The sequence below is a fragment of the Hypanus sabinus genome, chromosome 27, assembly GCF_030144855.1.
Source record: "Hypanus sabinus isolate sHypSab1 chromosome 27, sHypSab1.hap1, whole genome shotgun sequence".
NCBI classification, from domain to species: domain Eukaryota; kingdom Metazoa; phylum Chordata; class Chondrichthyes; order Myliobatiformes; family Dasyatidae; genus Hypanus; species Hypanus sabinus.
The window spans coordinates 27,993,508-28,011,475 of record NC_082732.1 but is presented as its reverse complement, the minus strand read 5'-3'; the positions used below and the strand labels follow the sequence as shown (position 1 = coordinate 28,011,475).

The window sequence follows — 17,968 nt, the reverse complement described above, 5'->3', positions numbered from 1 at the left end:
ATGGGGTGGTTTGAGTATTTTCAGAAACTGCTGATCTCCTAGGATTTTTATGCATAACAGTCTCTAGATTGGGGTTCTCTATGTTTTTCATGCCATGGACCAATACCATTAAGCAAAGGGTCCGTGGGCCCCAGGTTGGGAAGCCTTGCTCTAGAGCTTATAGAGAATGGTGCACGAAACAAAAAAAAACTTCCAGTGAGCAGCAGTTCTGTGGGGTAAAATACCTTGTTAATGAGAGAGTTCAGAGGAGACTGGTTCACGCTGACAGAAAGGTGACTGCAACTCAAATAACCATGCATTGCAACAATGGTGCGCAGAGGAGCATCTCTGAATGCACAACACGTCGAACCTTGAAGTGGACAGGCTACAGCAGCAGAAGACCATGAACGTACACTCAGTGGCCACTTTATTAGGTACAGGAGGTACCTAATAGAATGGCTGCTCGGTGTATTTTCAAGCCAAGTTGGAATGTACTTTGAAGGAGAACCTGCAGATAATGGCAAACATTTGAAGGGGTTGTTCTTGTCCTCCTACAAGTTTCACTGTTTGGTTGATGTTAAAAAAGTAACCCCTGTGCATATCAAGAGTGTATTTTGTTGATGGGACGTAGTGAGGAGAATAAATGTTAAATAGGCACAGGATTCCTTAGTGATGTTGAAGGGGCATTTATCATGGACAATATTACATCTCACTCCTGATTCGTGATCATTCATGGTGGATCTATCAGATATGAGCAACGTATAATACTTCTAACTTGTTCTTGAAACCACAATATCTGCATGTTATTTTTTCTGATCAACAGTAATTGCCACACTGCTTATAGTGGAGAACTTAGGAAAGGTGATGGAATTGAATACCAAGGACAGGTTGTTAGACCCTCTCTGGATGGAAACAATCATTACCTGGCCCAACTGTTACTTTTAAATGATCAACCCATGGCCAAAGCTTGCTGGTTGCAGATATGGACTGCTTCATGTTTTGATCAATCGCAAATGGCATTAAATGTTGCACAATCATTTGCAAATGTCTCTACATTGTGATCTTCTGGTGGATAGAAGGTCATTGATAAACTAGCTGAGAATGGCTGAGCCTAGGACAATGGTCTGAGAAATTCCTTGTGATAGTCTGGGGCTCATATTGATCTTCAATAATCACAGCCATTAGGATACTGTACTCTGATTTTCACTGGCCACAGCTTTACCTGGGCTCCTTCAAGCCACTATCAGGTGTGACTGTGTCTGTGTATAGGGTTATCACTCTGGAAGTCACCTCTTTCCCTGTATTTTAGATCTAAAGCTGAAGCCTATAAAATGAAACCCAGAACAGGTTATTGGGGAATAGGTAGCTTCTGATAGCATTGTTGACAAGCTCTTCCATTCATTTACTTATGATTGAGAGAGTTTTGATGGAATCAAATGTAGCCATATTAGATTTGTTCCTGCTTTTTTATATATACAGGATATATGTAGGCATTTTTCCTCAATACTAGATGGATGTGAGCACTGTAACTGTGCTCAAACAGCTGGGCCAGAGGCATGGGTAGTTCTGCATCAAAAGTCTTCAAGCCTCGCTCTATCCGACCATCCATGTCATTTCATGATACCTTAGAGTAGCTTCTTTGCTGCTGGGACTTGCAATGGAACTGAGATAAGTCCCTTCCCCTTCCCTCTTCCTCTATTCCCCACTCTGGACTCTTACCTCTTCTCACCTGCCTATTATCTCCCCCGGTGGCCATTCTTCTTCATTTTCTCCTCTGATCCACTCTCCTCTCCTAGATTCCTTCTTCTCCAGCCCATTACCTTTCCTATCCACCTGGCTTCACCAATCACTTTCCAGCTATCCTTTTTCCCTCCCCTCACTTCTTTATTCTGGCACATTCTCATCTCCTTTCCAGTCCTGAAGGAGAACCTCAGCCTGAATCAACTCTGCTCATTTTCACAGACGCTGGGCTCCTCCAGCATTTTGTGTGTGTTGCATTTAGACCTTCCGTGGGCGGACCAACATCTTGGGGACTGCAATGGTTCAAGAAGGCAGCTCATCACTACCTTCTCAAGGGCAACTAAGGATGGGCAAACAAAATGCTGGCTAAGCTGGTCACGCCCACATCCCATAAATGAATAGATTTTTTAAAAAGTTGGCCACACTGTAGATGCTTCCTACTTGTCTTGAGCATTCAGCTGTCAGCCACGATGAAATGGTGGTGCAGACTCGATGGACCAAGTGGCTTAATTCTGCTCCAATTTCTTACGGTCTTATGGTCTACCTGAACTTTTCCCATTTGCTTCCCAGGCCAATCCCACTTGCTTGCATTAGGGTTCATATTCTTCTAAACATTTCCTGTCCTTGTTCTTTCTCTGGCAGCTGATCTTCACTCCTCATTGTTTTATACAATTCTATAGGTCACCCCTCAGATCCGAAGTTCCATAGATAAGCCCCTGACAATCCAATATCTCCTTTAACTCGAGCTGTGCAGTCCCAGCAACATACACAAAATGCTAGAGGAACTCAGCAGGCCAGGTAACACCTATGGAAAAAAGTATGGTTGACGTTACGAGCAGGACCTGCCGAAGGGTTTTGGTCGGTAATATCAACTGTACTTCTTTCCCCTCATCGACGCTACCTCCAGCATTTTGTGTGTGTTGCTCAGATTTCCAGCATCTGCAGATTTTCTCGTTTGTGGCTTGAGTCCCAGTAACATCTTATGAATCTTTTCTGCAGCCCCTCCAGTTTAAGCACATCTCTCCTACAGCCAGAGATTAGAACCACACACAACTTAATTCTCTTTCAAAGGTTATTGAGTCTCCTTCCACCTTAAAGAAACACACTACTTAAGGCAATTCTATTTTATTTGCGCTCTGCCCAATTAAACACAAATCAGGTGGTTACCTGACAAATTCTGACTCTTATGCCAGAGCATTTTAATATTGTTAACAACTATTGTACATTTACTTCAAAGACTGCTGTACTCATTCACAACAAAGTCGTCAATGTACGGTTTAATTCCCATCAGAAGCAACAGGAGAAACAGACTTCCTTCCTATAACCTGCACAATTATCAGCATCACAATCGGAGAGGAATATCCCCAATATGGAACCCGGGAGTGGGGTGCAGGGATAAAATCAATGGTCAAATGAAGTGGGAGGTAGGTTTCCTATGGTCAGATGATACCTGGTAGCAAGTCTGCAGGCTCCGAGACTGAAACAATGTTCAGTGCAATTTGGAAGGTGCGAGAAAGACATTTATAAACTTGTACGCTGTTTCCCAGCCTTGAAGAAGCCATTCCAGGGGCAACAGGCTGGCAGAGCAGTATGCAGGGTCAGGGTCAGGGGTCATGGCACTGCCCCTTCCCAATCCCAATCATTTTGCACATTAAAGAGGTTGGCACTGTACATGTATAATAGGCACCTGCCTAAAATGAAATTCTAAAAGTGGTTACACTCTTGCATCTGCTCATGTGTGCACACAGGAAGTGAAACCACAGCTACAAATGCGGTGTCTGAATGGATTTGCAAGAATAGAACCAGTCAAACAGTCAAGTGCAGTAGTTCTGGGATGGACAAGCGAGGAAAGACTTTGAAAGAGGCAGGCGCAGAGAACCATATCAAAGCTGAGTACCAGTTTCATGTCCAAAAGAATATTCATTGTGACTTTTGGTAGGGCCTACTCAGTGTTATGGGAAGAGACCTTCTTCCCTTGCTATCGCGCTACCATGTTTTAGAGCATACGAATTGGACTCATACAGCTCCCCTTATCGTCTCAAGCAATCAGTAAGATCATATATTGGCTCTTAGCACAACCTTGTCTTCCTGCGCTAACTCCACATCCTTGATTTCTGTCTGGAATATATTCGGTGACTGAGCGTCAGTAGAGCTCTAGGGGGTAACAGAACTTCAAAGATTCATTACCCATTGAGTGAAGAAGTTTCTTCTCATCTCTGTCCTGGGTGGTTCTGGACATTTTAACCAAGATAAATATAATCCCTGTCAAGTCTTATAAAAGATCTGTATGTTTCAATGGGAACGCCACTCCCTTAAAGCCCAGGAGTGTAGCACAGAATGAATCATCTCTCCCTGTGGGACACACTCAGTGTTCCAGGAATCAATCTGTTGAAATTTCATTGCACTTTCTCTATCATTTTAGTAAGATGACCAAATATCGGGGCCTCCATAACTGCAGCATGGCCACATTTTTCATACTTAACCTGCCTCTCAACTTCTGTTCTCAATCCCCTTTCCTACCACCGATCAGTACTTAGAGCACAGGCCCTGTTGACAAGCAGATCAGATAGTGAGAGTTATACCTAGGAAGTGATTGACACACAGATTCCGCAGCGGTTTAGGCATCTGACAAATTGATGAGAACAAGACGGATGTGGAGAGCGGCCTCTCGGATAATTCTCCTGAGCTATTCAAGTCAGTCTCGTATTTCACGCCGTTCAGCAGGATGTTTGCAACCTGTAACAAGATTAAGCCCAGTCACTGCAATCTGAATATATCGGCTTCTCCATAGTACAGCAGATCCATTTATCCTATATGTCTGCATCTTCATGCTTCCTCCTTCCTCTCCCACCTCTTCCCCAGAAGGTTCTGACATTCATTGGGTTCTCAATATACCCATCTCTCTGAGGAACCTCCCAGGATACAGGTAGCTTCTTCCTCCAGACAAATAACAATAATTTCTGATTCTATCTACACACACTGTTGTAACAGCTCCAATATCAAATTGGATTTTAAAAAATTACACTCCCTCTTATGTCTAATTTAATCGTGCCCCATTGAAATTACTTACTTACTGCCTGTTACACTGCTGGTGTTTAAGGCTGCAATGATGGTCCTCCATCTCCATCTGTATAAAAAGGATTCTTCATTTCTGTTTTTGTCACGATTGTTGTTGGCGCTGAGCGGAACCCCTGAGTCTGACCTCTACCCTTTGACTTACTTGGCCTGAGTGACCCTACCAAGAGCCAAGGCACAAGAGCCTGACTCCAGCCAACATAGCTTGCCAGGTCATTGAGGCACGCAAGCCTCCAGACCCAATGACAAGGCTGTGGTCCTAACAGAGATGTCGCATTGAAGCGGAACCCATAATGGAGGAATAATTTGTACTTCTATGGCATTTCTACTGTATTTGCAGACTTTCAGCAACAGTAGCTTCCTTTTGCTTTTCAATTTATATTTCCCAGGCCTGATACAGCATATACTGTAGAGGCAAAGTAATTCTTTCTCTGGTCTGTTTCAATAGTGATTCTTGTCCCATTTACCCATGTGCCTCTCATCCATCTTCCTTAAGTGCACTGGCATTGGAACTGAAAATGTTTCCAGCAGCTAACAGTGAACGAACCTGGTGCCGTGTACATACGTATTGCAGGGGCCTTTGCTTGGCTGCACCTTGGCTATACAGTATTGCAAACAACCAAAAAAAATCAGATGTCCACATTTGCAGCTGTTTTGTTAAAGGTCTGAGATTGCCGATGTTGGGACTTCTTCCATAACTTGATGGCTGATTATTTGGCAGCAGATTTCAGGCTTGGCGCAGTAACAACAAAGCAATAATTAGCCAAGCTATTATGTAATCCAGCTCCTGAGTTGTGTACGGGCATTATGATTCTCTGGGGATCAGATATTAGAGTACTATATGTTTCTAAGATGCATCAGCCTGATCCTGAGAATGTTAAATCTTTTCTATATTTTATTCTGTATTAATTGATTCAAGAGCCGAGACAAAAAAAAAATAGGACCAAGAATTCCAGTTCGTCTTCGATGCCCAAATATGAATAATCCTACCAAGTAGTCAATGGAGAGATGAAGACCGACTTCAAAATACTTCTTTTGGGCCTGGATCTGACTCTGAGCCCATAACCATACCAGGAGGATAGGTGAACCGTTGAGGTTGTATGTGCAGTAAAAAGAAAGTGTCGGCTGTGCTCAGCTGAACTGCAACATGCACAATCCACAAAGGAATTGCGAAGTTTGGGATTGCACAGAGTTCAAGGTCAGGGCTGCAAAAGCTGCATTTGTTCTATAATATGACAGTACTGGAACATGCTAACTTGAAGGATTCTGAGCTCAGGGTCTGAAGTAATGAGAGAACTTGGGTGATTATTGCTTTTCTAACGCTGGAATAGTTTTGTCCCTAACACAGGGAGGGATCGGTTTGCCACCTAAGGCACGCTCTAAGACTGGTCATGGAATTCCCAAATTCCAGAGGGGTGTCATCCTGCTTTTCAAGTAGGACATGCTGTTTTCCAAAGTGCCATGGACACTATCAGTTACTGAGTTTTTCAGATGCTGCCTGTTGTATTTTATACTGATAATATATTGCCAAGAACTGGTGGACTTGTAGTGGGATTGAAACTCATGAGGGACGACCTGATTTCTTTAAAATTCTTCAACAATGCCGGATGCAAGCTGAGTGTAGCCTAATTTCCCACAAGAATGGACACTGGGTGTTCATAGAATTCCTCAACTGTGGAAGCCTGAACCTATGGAGACCAGAAGGGGTTGTTCTAATGCTACTGAGTAGGAAGGTTCAGGTCTAAGTGACCCACTTGAGTGAGCATATCAGAGGGCAGTTACAATGTCCAGACCAAGTAAAGATGACATCCTTAACATCATTAGAAATCAGCTGAGTTTTCATATATTCCAAAACTGACCAATGATCTGTACTTATGAGCCCTGTAACACAAACCCTCATTAGAGTGCTTGGCTACTCAACTAACATTTGCCACCTCTCTGGGCCAAGCACTCCGTACCTCCAAAGGCCGACTCCACCCTCCATCCCCCACCCCACGCCTCACTAGGCTATCCGTTCCTTTGATTTTTTTTGGTCCCGTACCTGCTGACTGAAAGTCACCGTTCTCCTCCGACTGCTGTCGCCGCCATTTGCCAGGTAACTGTTCGGAATACTCAAGGTCTCCGGCCTTTTGAGAATTCCCGACGTTGAATTTCGTGCAGCATCAGCCTGTAGGCTCTCGGGATTCTCAGCGACCGTTGGAGACCCTGTCTCCTCATTTTCTGCCTCGTCGGGTATCTGGGGAAGACTGGAGCTCAGGGCATGCCTGGGCATGCTGAGGTATTGATCGTTGGCTCCTGTGTAGCAGTCGATCAGCACTGAGTCTATATAAGAAGTCCCATATGATGAAGCAAATTCGTTAATGCCAGTCAGAGAACTGTCCCGGCTCATAAAGCTCCCATACTTTGGGGTGAGGGGGCTCTGTGGGGAAATAGGGCTGGTCATACCATTGTAGACCTGTGTGACAGTGTGGGTATTGGTCTGGTCTCTGTCCTCATCAAAAGCCATTGGTGGAGAGGGAGGTAGAGCAAGGCTGGGGCTTTTCATCACTTTTTTCCTTTTGCCCTGTGCGTTCAGTGGCTTCTCTGGAATACTTGTCAGTGTCAAGACAGCCGTGACGGTCAGCGTTATTGCTGTGAAAATGTAGACAACCCGGAGCTGACCTCCTAAAGCTTTTCCAAAATTTGTCTGGTCCCATTTGATCCCACCAATGACGTAACCGAACCCGCCTCCCAGACCTGCATCAAGTTAAAAGAGAAGCGTAATCAGCAAAGGAAACTGCAAAATCTACAGTCATTCTATTCCTATAGAGTGCAGGAAATGGAATGCCACAGCAGGATTATTTCTAACCAGACCTGTAGTCACGAAACAAGTGACGGATATGTTGCTGAAAGGAAGCAAACCTGCCAGAAGTGCGTGGATGTTCAGGCCTCGGTCCTGATCCTCCGGGCAGCAGACGTCCATCATGTAGGTATGGGTCGGATTGTCCGCCGAGTCGGCGCTGAAGTCCATCAGCACGACGCCACAGATGGTCAGGATGATGCCCCATTTGTGATTGGAGACTGTGTCAGCGATTGCAAGGCCCATGTCCCTGCCATTCAGCAGCATCGAGAGGCCAATCAGTGCACCTGAAACAAGGCAGCAAGGCGGGCAAGTTTACATTTGCTAAAATTGACATACTGTCGGGAACTTGACCCCCTACACGTATTTTAAATTGGAGCCACATGTGCAACTTTTGAGGAGAAGCTACTTAGCAATTTCAATAAGGCAACAGGTCATTAAGGCCAAATTTACAGGCTTTGGGGATTCAGCTTGCTGCATATCATGTTTCTTGAGCTTCCAGGAACTTCCTGGTTAAGTCAAGATGAGAATGCAACAGCATTGGACAGCGGACAATGAAAATCTGTATTCTTAGTGACCCTATGAAAGACTTGCTTCACAGGAGCTGGACAGGGAGCTCTTTAAACTGATTAGAAAGGCTGGCTCTGTTATAGGACTCAAACTGGACACACTGGAGGCTGTGATAGAACAAAAGGACCCTACGGAAAATCCTGGCAATTCTGGACAATGTTCCTCACCCTCTGCATGCAACCTTGGCTGAACAGAGGAGCACTTTTAGTGATAGACTCAGACAACTGCGCTGCTCCAAAGAGCACTGTATGAGGTCATTCCTACCCTCGGCCAATAGACTCTATAATGAGTCAACCTATAGCCGGGGAAGTGATAACCCCCTCCTGTTAGACTGCTTGAGGTAACTTATTTTTTTTTAATTCTTTCTTACTTTTCTTCTAATGTTTGTATATTTGTCTATCTGAGCACTTGTAATGCTACTGTGACACTGTAATTTCCTTTGGGATCAATAAAGTATCTCTCTACCTATCTTTACAAACGGTAACTTTTTTTGAGATCTCGAGGGAGACAGGTAGGTTTTGAAGCTCTCAGCTGCCTCATCACCTTTACCCTGCAGCACAACCGAGTTTAGAAATGGCCAATAACCACAGCAAGAGCCTCTGGGACAGCAGCATCAGCTCCTTGAAACCCACAGCTGTAAAGAAGACCAAAGGGCAGCAAAGAAATCCAGCTCACAGGAGTTTACAAGGTGGCTCATGCTGCCAGTTGTCTGCAGGTCTTTGGAGCATGAAGGTCTAGGATTAGCTTCTTGCTGAATCTGGTAGCCGCATCTCATCAATGGCTGCAAATAACTGCTGCTCTCAAACACTTTGTCAGAGACCCTTGTGGCATCTCACCATCAACTGTGCAGAAATACGTGAGGCAAGAATCGTTTCTTCTTCTAAGGGCAGCTGATCATAATCAACTTTTAATGAGGTCCATCAGAATGCACAGGCTTTGGGTTTACAGCTCCAGCTGGTGTCCCACAGGTGTAGGATGATCCGAACAGCAAGAAATCAAACACTCAGGAAACCCACTACTGCTCACCCACTGGAATAGTTTCAGCTCTGGCCTATAATAAAAGATATTCACACCGGTGTGTGAAATATTTCTAAACAAACTTCAAACAAACAAAGCAGCTGGCTGCGGAAAAGGTGGGGAGTACTGTCAACATGGCTGGTGATAGTCATGAGGAGCCCAGCAGTACAGTCTGAGTCCATAAGACATAGGAGCAGAATTAGGCCATTCAGCCCACCAACCCTGCTCTGCCATTCCATCATGGCTGATCCCAGATACCACTCAACCCCATACACCTGCCTTCTCGTCACATCCTTTGATGCCCTGACCAATCAGGAAATGATCGACTTCCGCCTTAAATATACACACAAACTTGGCCTCCACCGCATCTGTGGCAGAGCATTCCACAGATTTACTACACTCCGGCTTAAAAAATCCCTCCTTAACTCCGATCTAAAAGGCCACCCTTCAATTTTGAGGCTGTGCCTCAAGGTCATTGGCGTGTTTACGATATGCCTCAGGTACTTTAACAGGAATAGAAGCAGCCTTCAGTAGGAAGACATTTTCTGGGTTGTGTTGTTCCATAATGCTCTGCAAAAAAAAAAACACGGCACTGCAGTGAGGTTAGACGCACAGGTCGGAAGGACTGAGCGAGAGAGTGAGAGGAGACCAGATCGCTGCACAGAATGGCAGGATAACTACGTCATTTTAGGTTTCACTAGATGCATTCATTTGCCCACGTGCCGCCCACTCACTCCCGCCCCAACTTCCTTCAACATAACCGGCGCATATCTCTTGCTCACTCTTAATTTTCAGTAAAACTCCTTCTCACCACTTCGTGCAAGTTAAAATCATCCAGTTTCACACCAGAAGCTAACGTTACGCCAGTCCAAGATCTGAAATTTAACACCAAGTTAGAATCCAGAAGTGACTATAAATCTTGATTTTTCCTTATGCTAGTGCTTTTAAATGACACAACACTTCAGCAGAAGTGGCAGCAAGCGTTACAGGTCTGTTGCTTTTGGCTCATGTCCTATATTTTGGAATCTTGCAACAGCCTTTTCCAATTGTGCAGGGCAGGTAACAATCTGGGCAAGGTGTGGGGTAGGGATGGAGCGAGGTTGAGTAGGCGAGAAGCGCTTTAACCTTGCACTTCCTTGGTGCTCTTCACCAACGTGCCCCTCGTGGCTTGTAAAGTTGTAAACTCAGCTAGCTCCGTCATGGGAACCAGCCGCCCCAGCACCTTCAAAAGCTGATGGCTAAAAAAGGTGGTATCCATCATTACAGACTCCTAGCACCCAGGACATGCCCGCTTCTCTTCGGTGCCATCAAGGAGGAGATACAAGAGCCTGAAGATGCACTTAATGTTTCAGGAACAGCATATTCCTCTCTGTCATCAGATTTCTGAATGGGCAATGAACCCATGAAGACTACCTCACTATATATTTTTGCGCTCTTTCTGCACTACTTATTTATTTTTTTACATATACTTACAGTTTTAAATTATTATTATGCATTGCAAAGTAGCGCTGTTGCAAAACAAAAAAATTTTGTGGCATCTGCTAGTGATATTAAACCTGATTCTGGTTCTTTAGCCACTTCCCTACTTGCAATGAATTGCTAAACATTTGATATGGTCAAGGCTAGGGTACCATTCGTCTTATTCAAGGTCTACATTTGAAGTTCGAAATTGGTGGCAACGCTTTTGATGAACGACAATACCTTTGCAAAGGCCTGGAACGTCACGGTAAAGGCCAACCTCTCCATTCTCCCTGTCATCATCTTCAGTGAGTGCACAATCTTCACTGCAGTTCCAGACACAACCTCGCTTGCTGGCAGCACTCAAAGTGCAGCATCTGAACCCACTTGCACGGAGCCTGGAGCGTCCCCAGCCCTCAAGCAGGGACTTCTCATCAGCGCCCCACTCTCCACTACGTGTTCTTGTTCACTCGTGATGTGAAAGTCAACTCAGTCCCCTTTCTTCACCCAATTTATTGTGGTAACAGCATCAGAGTTGGTGGACGGTGGACACGAATTACGGCACGTTGCCATGTCAAAGATCACCTCGGCAAATGCAAGCTGTGAGATGAACGAAGGGCTTTTACCACTTTTCCCCCCATTTCTCTGCCTCCCCTTGGTATGCTGTACTCTCTTTTATCACAAGCAACAAAATATACTTTGAGAGAAAAAACGATGAATATATTGAATGGATGTCTAAAATATTGATGGTGATAACGAGGCAGAGAGATTGATTTGCATAAAGATAAGCGTAATTTTCAATACAAGCTGAATAAATGTGAGCATAAAAGGAAGGGGATGGGTGTACCTACAACGCACATTGGTACGATGACTGACAAGGTTAGCATTATTCATAAGTTGATCAGGACAAACTGAACTCTTATCTTATTTGATCTAATCAAGTTACCTAGACACTGCACTGAGCGGAATTACCATGTTCCTGCTGTTCATTTTTGTGTCAACCTTCTGTCATGCTTCCTTGAAGATACCAGCAGACTAATTTCTCCATTCACCAGTAAATCTAATGTCACTGTGAAGCCTTACAACCCTGACAGTGACATCCACTGAGGCATCATTCTTTCTTTTTTACAAATCTGAAGTCCATATTCTGCCTTCTTTGTGCCATAAATCAAAAAAACAGCCACGTGTACAATGAGTCTTTAAACCGTTAATGTAAAGCTGAGTCACATGCATCATCATCATCAGACTCCCGCAACTGAACTGCTCGGGAAGTTCAGAAGCAGTCCAAATGAAGGGTCTTGGCCCGAAACGTCGACTGCTTATTCCCGTCAATAGAAGTTGCCTGACCTGCTGAGCTCCTCCAGCGCATTGTGTGTATTGCTCCAGATTTCCAGCACCTGCAGTACCTCCCTCCTCTGTCTATGTTACTGCCATGGCTTTCACAGCAGGCCCGACACACCCACCACCGAAAGGTTTTGCTCTCTTGCCCGCTGCAACACAACCCTCACCCAGGAAGATAACATTCAGCCAAAACTGAACCTGGAAACAGATTCAAATCCAGAAAAAAGAATCAACCTGGGGAAAGCACTCAGCTTCTGAATCAAACTGGATCCAAATGATCACACTCACTCAGCTGAATTGGTCAGGAGACCCGGATATAAAGTCAGTTTATCAAATGCCGTGTCAAAGCAGCTGCCAAAATGTATTGCTACCTATAACTCCTGGCGCTTCAGGATGTTAAAATTCAAAGCAATAATCAAACATGGAAAACAATTTAAACCCAAGGAAAATCGAAAACAAGTTAAAAATCCACTTTTAAATGTGGAACAGAACCAAATCTAAACTTGCAAACTAAACCAAAACTGGGCAATTGCGAATAAAATTAAGCCAGGAGGAACACTGCCTAGAAGTCAGAAACTTTGTCAGTGTAACTCTACCAACCTACCCTCTATTTCGTCCATTCACCTCCTCTACGTATTCCCCATCTTCACATCCCTAGAGCCTGACAATCCGTGTTTTCCCATATCAGTTCACCTCATCAACCCTTTTCACCCCCTATCCTCCAATTACATGGCAGCATCGCTACACTGTCACAGATATTTAGGACATGAGTCACAATGGGAGAAATTTTCAGGGACAGGCTGTGTTATGTTTACTTACAGGAGATAGTTCAGTGTTAGAAAGTGTGGGGGTCCTTTGCAGGTAGAGGCTGCCTTATGTACTCATGGGGGTGATCCACTTTTATTACGTTACCAACCCAGTTCCTCCCCAATAACATTCCTATCTGCTCCCCATAAGCTTGGGTTCATTCCCCACACACAAAACCACCATGACTCAATTTATCCTCTATCTAAAGTTCTGCCCGGCTGGCAGCGCAATGGCATCAGCATCAGACTCCGGAGCAAAGGATCCCCAGTTCAAATCCAAGACGGGCCAGCCCCGAGCATGCTTTCCATCCGTGCCAGGTTGAGCGTCGAGCTATCCCCTTGGCTTCGTAAAAAATACAAGGAACGTTCATATCGTGACACCACATGGCAGACAAGAATGGCTGACTGTCTGGTGCGACATGCTAAAAGAAAAAAGAATCTAAAATTCATTCTCTGTATCATTCATTCCACAACCTAATTTTCTTATGAATGGAAAAGTCTTCCAGCATCCTCCCACTCTAATTGTTAATGTGTTTGATTACTGTCCCAGAGTTTTCAACCTTGCAATTCTGGGAACCAGCCATACACTATTTTTGCTTCCGAAGCCCAGTTCAATTCTGCCAACTTACTCCCGGGACTGAAGTTTTCTTAAGTGATGTCACCAGTCTATAACTCACCAATAGCCAGCACCAGTATGAAGGGTCTGCGCCGGCCAAAACGAGAGGAGCAACTATCACTCCAGGCACCCAGCACTGGCTGAACCAGGAAACCTGCAACCACAAATAACCAGACCTGAGACCTTCTCACAAAGTGATAAAAGTGAATCATCCCCACAAGGACCTCCCACATTGAGTTGATGGGGTGAGATAAAGAGGCACGAGCAGACTGATACAAGGCATGCATTTCTGGATTGAACCGTTCGGCCAAGTGTCTGTTTTGTGGTGCAGAACAAAGCCAAAACTTGGGGGAAAAAAATACACAGGAAAGAATAAAAGAAAGAAAGTGAAGAAGTCCAAGTGTGAAAGGGAATAAATGGACCTGTGGTTCCTTGTGGCTGGTTTGTTCCAATTAATTGGTATTTATTTACAGTTACTTAAAATGCTTCAAAATAAATGTACAGTATTTTGGGACTTCTTGATGTTAAAAAATACAAGTTTTTTAGGCTGTAAGTACTTTGTAGAACCCCATGCTCTATGGCCAACACAATAACTGATCCAGCCCCTCCAGAATATATACAGTGAAATGTACTCTACCTAATATGGGACTAATGAACCAAACCATGCCATACAGTTCATCTGGTAGACCCATCTGGAGGAGGATGGGGGTGACATAGGCTGTCTCCATTGCATAGCTGAACTCAATCCCAAAGAGAATGCATCCGTTAAAAAGTAGCTTCCAGAAGGAGTGTCGCAGCGGGATGTCACTGAAGTCAAGAAGCTCAATGGGAATTGGAGTATTGGGAGGGGGTGGTGGGGAAGGTCGGATTAACTTTCTTCTCTTGGGGTGTCGCTTGTAATTGTTGGCTCGGTGGCTGATATGTTGGGCAGTGGAATGGGGGAAGGTGCAGGTTGAGGGACACCAGTTTTCCTGAGTCGTTGGATTTGGGAAGAGGGCATCGCTGGGCGTAGTTGGATTCGGGGAGCTCATGGTATCACCTCAGTTGATTTCTTCTGATTGATTTCTTCCTGCGGAGGAAAGACCAAAGACTAAATTATCAACAAGGTCATCCAATCACAAACAACGTTTACTAATTCAAGCCTCACCATCATTACAGGTTCCACGTTCTCTCAAAAATCTTGCCAATTTAGGGTGTTCACAGAGAATTTTCCTTCCTCCTCCTCCTCCTCCCCATGATTTTAATAGAGCTTCAATCCTCTAGAGAAGGGAAAGAGGAATGACCAAACAGAAATCTTTAAAATTAAGAAGGATTTCCTAACAGAGACACAGAGATGATGTTTCCAAAAGGCAGAGCTCAGCCCAGGCTGGAGATTGGTCATATATCAGATAGAGAAGTATTTAAGGTGTGAAACTTGTTACAACTAAAGGTTGTGGATGGATTCAATGAAAAGCCGGTTAGGTCTAGTTGAGTGAGATCTTTGGATATCAATGTTTGAACCCTTCTTGTGCACAACAGAATGCAGTTGGAGTTGTTGGTGAGCACCAGGATACCTCTGCAAGAGTCAATTAGACATCCTAGCTCCAGCTGCTTCACAAAGATCTTTCTTCATTCACAAGGTCAGAAGTCAGGATGCTCACTGGATGAGAAGCAAAATCTTCAAATCTATTCACAGCTCCTCAGCAAAATCAATGTGCCCCTACGTACAACCAGGCCTGGGTACCATCAGTTGCTGACATTCGCAGTTTGTAATGCCGGGCAATTTTTGTCTCCAACAAGTGAGAGCAAAACCACCCACCTTTCATATTCATTGGCACAACCATCGCAAAGCTCCCCCACCAACATTACGCTTGACCAGAAACTTAACTGGAACAGCCAGGTGAATACAGGCTTAAAAGTCAGGTGAAAGGCTAACTACCCTGTGGCAGGTGACTCACAGCCTGACTTTCCATCACCTACATGGACACATGTCAGCAGAGGGATGGGATCTGGCTGCAGCTCACTAGAGAGCTTTGAGGCCATCTCCACAACAAAGCAGCAGCTGATTTGGCATCATATTCACCTCTTAAACATTCAGTCCTTCTACCAGGTGCACAGTGACCACCCTGCTCCTGCTACAAAAGTGCACTGCAATGATTTGCCCAGGTTACTCCAGCATCACCTCTTAAGTTCATGGGCTCGATCACCAATAAAGGCAAGGCCACAGGTTTACTGACAGGCCACCATTCCTATGCTCTCCTCCAAAATGGTTTACTGTTCCTTCAGTCACTGGGTGGAAATCTTAGAATTCCACACCCATTGTAGAATCACCTTCACTACAGGGATTACCTCCCCATCTTTACAAGGGCTGTTATGCCTATGGAAATATATGTTTGCCAGGGACACCCTGAATACCACCCACACCCTTACTGCATGAAAAAAAACATCTAGTATCATTCAGGCTAACAGGGTTTCTTTTAGCTAGCCTATTTCCTACATGTAATCAATATCATGAACATGCACTGTTCTTTTTAAATGTTTAATGACCAAATTATGACTTGCAATATTCATGTATAGCTTAAAATAAAACATGTTTGCTTCCTCAAAATTCCTTTCATAAGTATTTTTGGGCATAAAGAATTGGTGCCTTTAGCCCTGCGCAAAACCCAGACTTAGGGTGGAAGAGTAATTATTGTTGGGGGAAAGGGGGACTTCCCTGGAGATTCATTCTCTCTTCCTCGCGTTTTTCACCTTATCGTCCAGAGATCCCGTAAAAAGCGCTCGCCCTCTCCCCTTGGGCCAGAACACGAAGGCCGCGGTCTGTGGCATGCATAACCCGGCGTTTAAAATCATAGGAACAGACGGTACATTACAATAATCATATCTTCCAATTTCGCGTTTCCGTGGCTTCAGATTTGTAGTAACGATGTAAGCAGCCCCCACTGAGCGCAACGGAAATGCCATTGTCCAATTTCGGGGCGATTTTCTCACTCACACACCTCAGAGATTCACACATAGACAATCGTGCACTCATTTCCCTCATACCTACAACCTTTCCCATCCAGAAATTCACAATAATTTCCTCACACTTATATACACTCTCACAAAGTCACACACACAAGAATTTGAATGCATCATATTCAGGACAATGTGTTAGTAGACTTTAAATGACTAAGGTTCTTTGACCTGAAGCTTTATCTGTGTGGTTCTCTTTCTACTGAATGTTTCCAATATTTTCTATCTTTATCTGTATGTACGGTCTATAATGCACATGCCCCTATAATGCTATATATAGGGTTCCAATAACATGTTTTAGTTCAGCTCCGAAATGCTAACAGCTTTCCACAGCCGACTGCCCTGGGAAGAGCTGACACCACATTGTAATGAGATTTGTATGTGAAGGATACTGGAAGCGGCCAAGTGAAGCGACCAGGCCTATGATGTAGCATCCCATCCCAGTTCATCTTCCCAGCGACACTGCTGCATTACCACACACAGTGCCTATCACGTCTACAACACCGCCGCTGAGAATTCACAACATAATCGGCCACCGACCCTTTCAGCGCGTAAGAATCCTTCCTGTGATAATTGATACCATTTCTTACTGTGTGTCCTTAAACAGGGGCATTTCACATCCTGATCTAATTACTTCCCGTCTTTCCTATTACCCCTAGAATTTTTCCATCTCTGACTACTCCCATCTGCTTCCCCCACTCTCTTTATTTCAAGCCTCTTATTTGCTTGTTCTGAATCAGAAGTGACCGCAAGCTGCTAAAAAAAAAATTAACAAAAAGCCCAGCCCATCTGTGAACCTCTCTCATCGCTTTCCTACATGACAGGGAGACTCGCTGCACCAGCTCCATCCTCTCGCTGTTCATCTTTTACAGCAGCCTGCGTACAAAAGCTCAGCGTGACAAAGATTGTAATTACCTCCGACTAGGCCGTTACTAGCATCCTGTCCCTGGGGCGGGGAGCTTTGGCCTTACTCCTCTTCATTCTCCGTGCCTTCTTTCTTTAATCACGCCGCCTCCTTTCCTCCCGCACCATACCACGGCAGTGCAGCGGGCAGACCAGCCTGGGACACGCGAGCCCATCCAACACCAGAGGCAGGTGCAGCGCCACTAACCAATGGGGAAGCAGGACTCAGACCCCACGGCTCCCATGTTACAAAGTTTGTGGGTGGATAATAAATCCCACAGTTCCCAATCACAGGATGCGTTCAAAGCGCCCGGAATTGAAACAGGTTAAAAAAAACGGACCAGGGAGAGGAAGCACAGTGGGGTGGGCGAGGTTGAGGTGGGAAGACGAGGAAAGGGGAAGAAGAAAGGAAGTTAAGGAATTGGTAAGGAGCATATCACCGCTTCCTATTTAAAACTCCTCTTTGTACCGCACACCCCACCTCTGTCATCTTCCCCCTCAGCGTCTGCCTCCCCACCGTCCAAAGTACTTACTTGAGACACTCCCTAAAAAAAAGGCAACATTTGTCATCAAATATCCCAGTTACCCGGACCATACCGTCTTCGTACAGCCGACATAGGGCGGGAGATA

At 44.8% G+C, this 17,968-nt stretch overlaps 1 protein-coding gene across 7 annotated transcripts in view; it reads right to left on the bottom strand.

Annotated features, from left to right (window-relative positions):
• Nucleotides 1-17,506, bottom strand: part of slc45a1 (solute carrier family 45 member 1) — a 29,426-nt gene extending 11,920 nt beyond the window's left edge. For 2 of the 7 annotated variants that reach the window (XM_059952084.1, XM_059952089.1), the window contains exons 1-6: nucleotides 17,351-17,506; nucleotides 14,079-14,510; nucleotides 13,503-13,595; nucleotides 7,696-7,920; nucleotides 6,836-7,530; nucleotides 4,302-4,455 (exon numbers count right to left, since the gene is read on the bottom strand). In XM_059952084.1, the coding sequence (XP_059808067.1) occupies nucleotides 4,302-4,455; nucleotides 6,836-7,530; nucleotides 7,696-7,920; nucleotides 13,503-13,595; nucleotides 14,079-14,472 (1,561 nt within the window). In that variant the 5' untranslated portion in view covers nucleotides 14,473-14,510; nucleotides 17,351-17,506. Of the gene's footprint in view, nucleotides 1-4,301; nucleotides 4,456-6,835; nucleotides 7,531-7,695; nucleotides 7,921-8,878; nucleotides 9,161-13,502; nucleotides 13,596-14,078; nucleotides 14,532-14,588; nucleotides 14,701-17,350 lie in introns of those variants that run through there. The other 5 variants (XM_059952085.1, XM_059952090.1, XM_059952086.1 and 2 more) reach the window with 5 other exon arrangements.
• Between the last annotated feature and the right edge of the window lie 462 nt (nucleotides 17,507-17,968).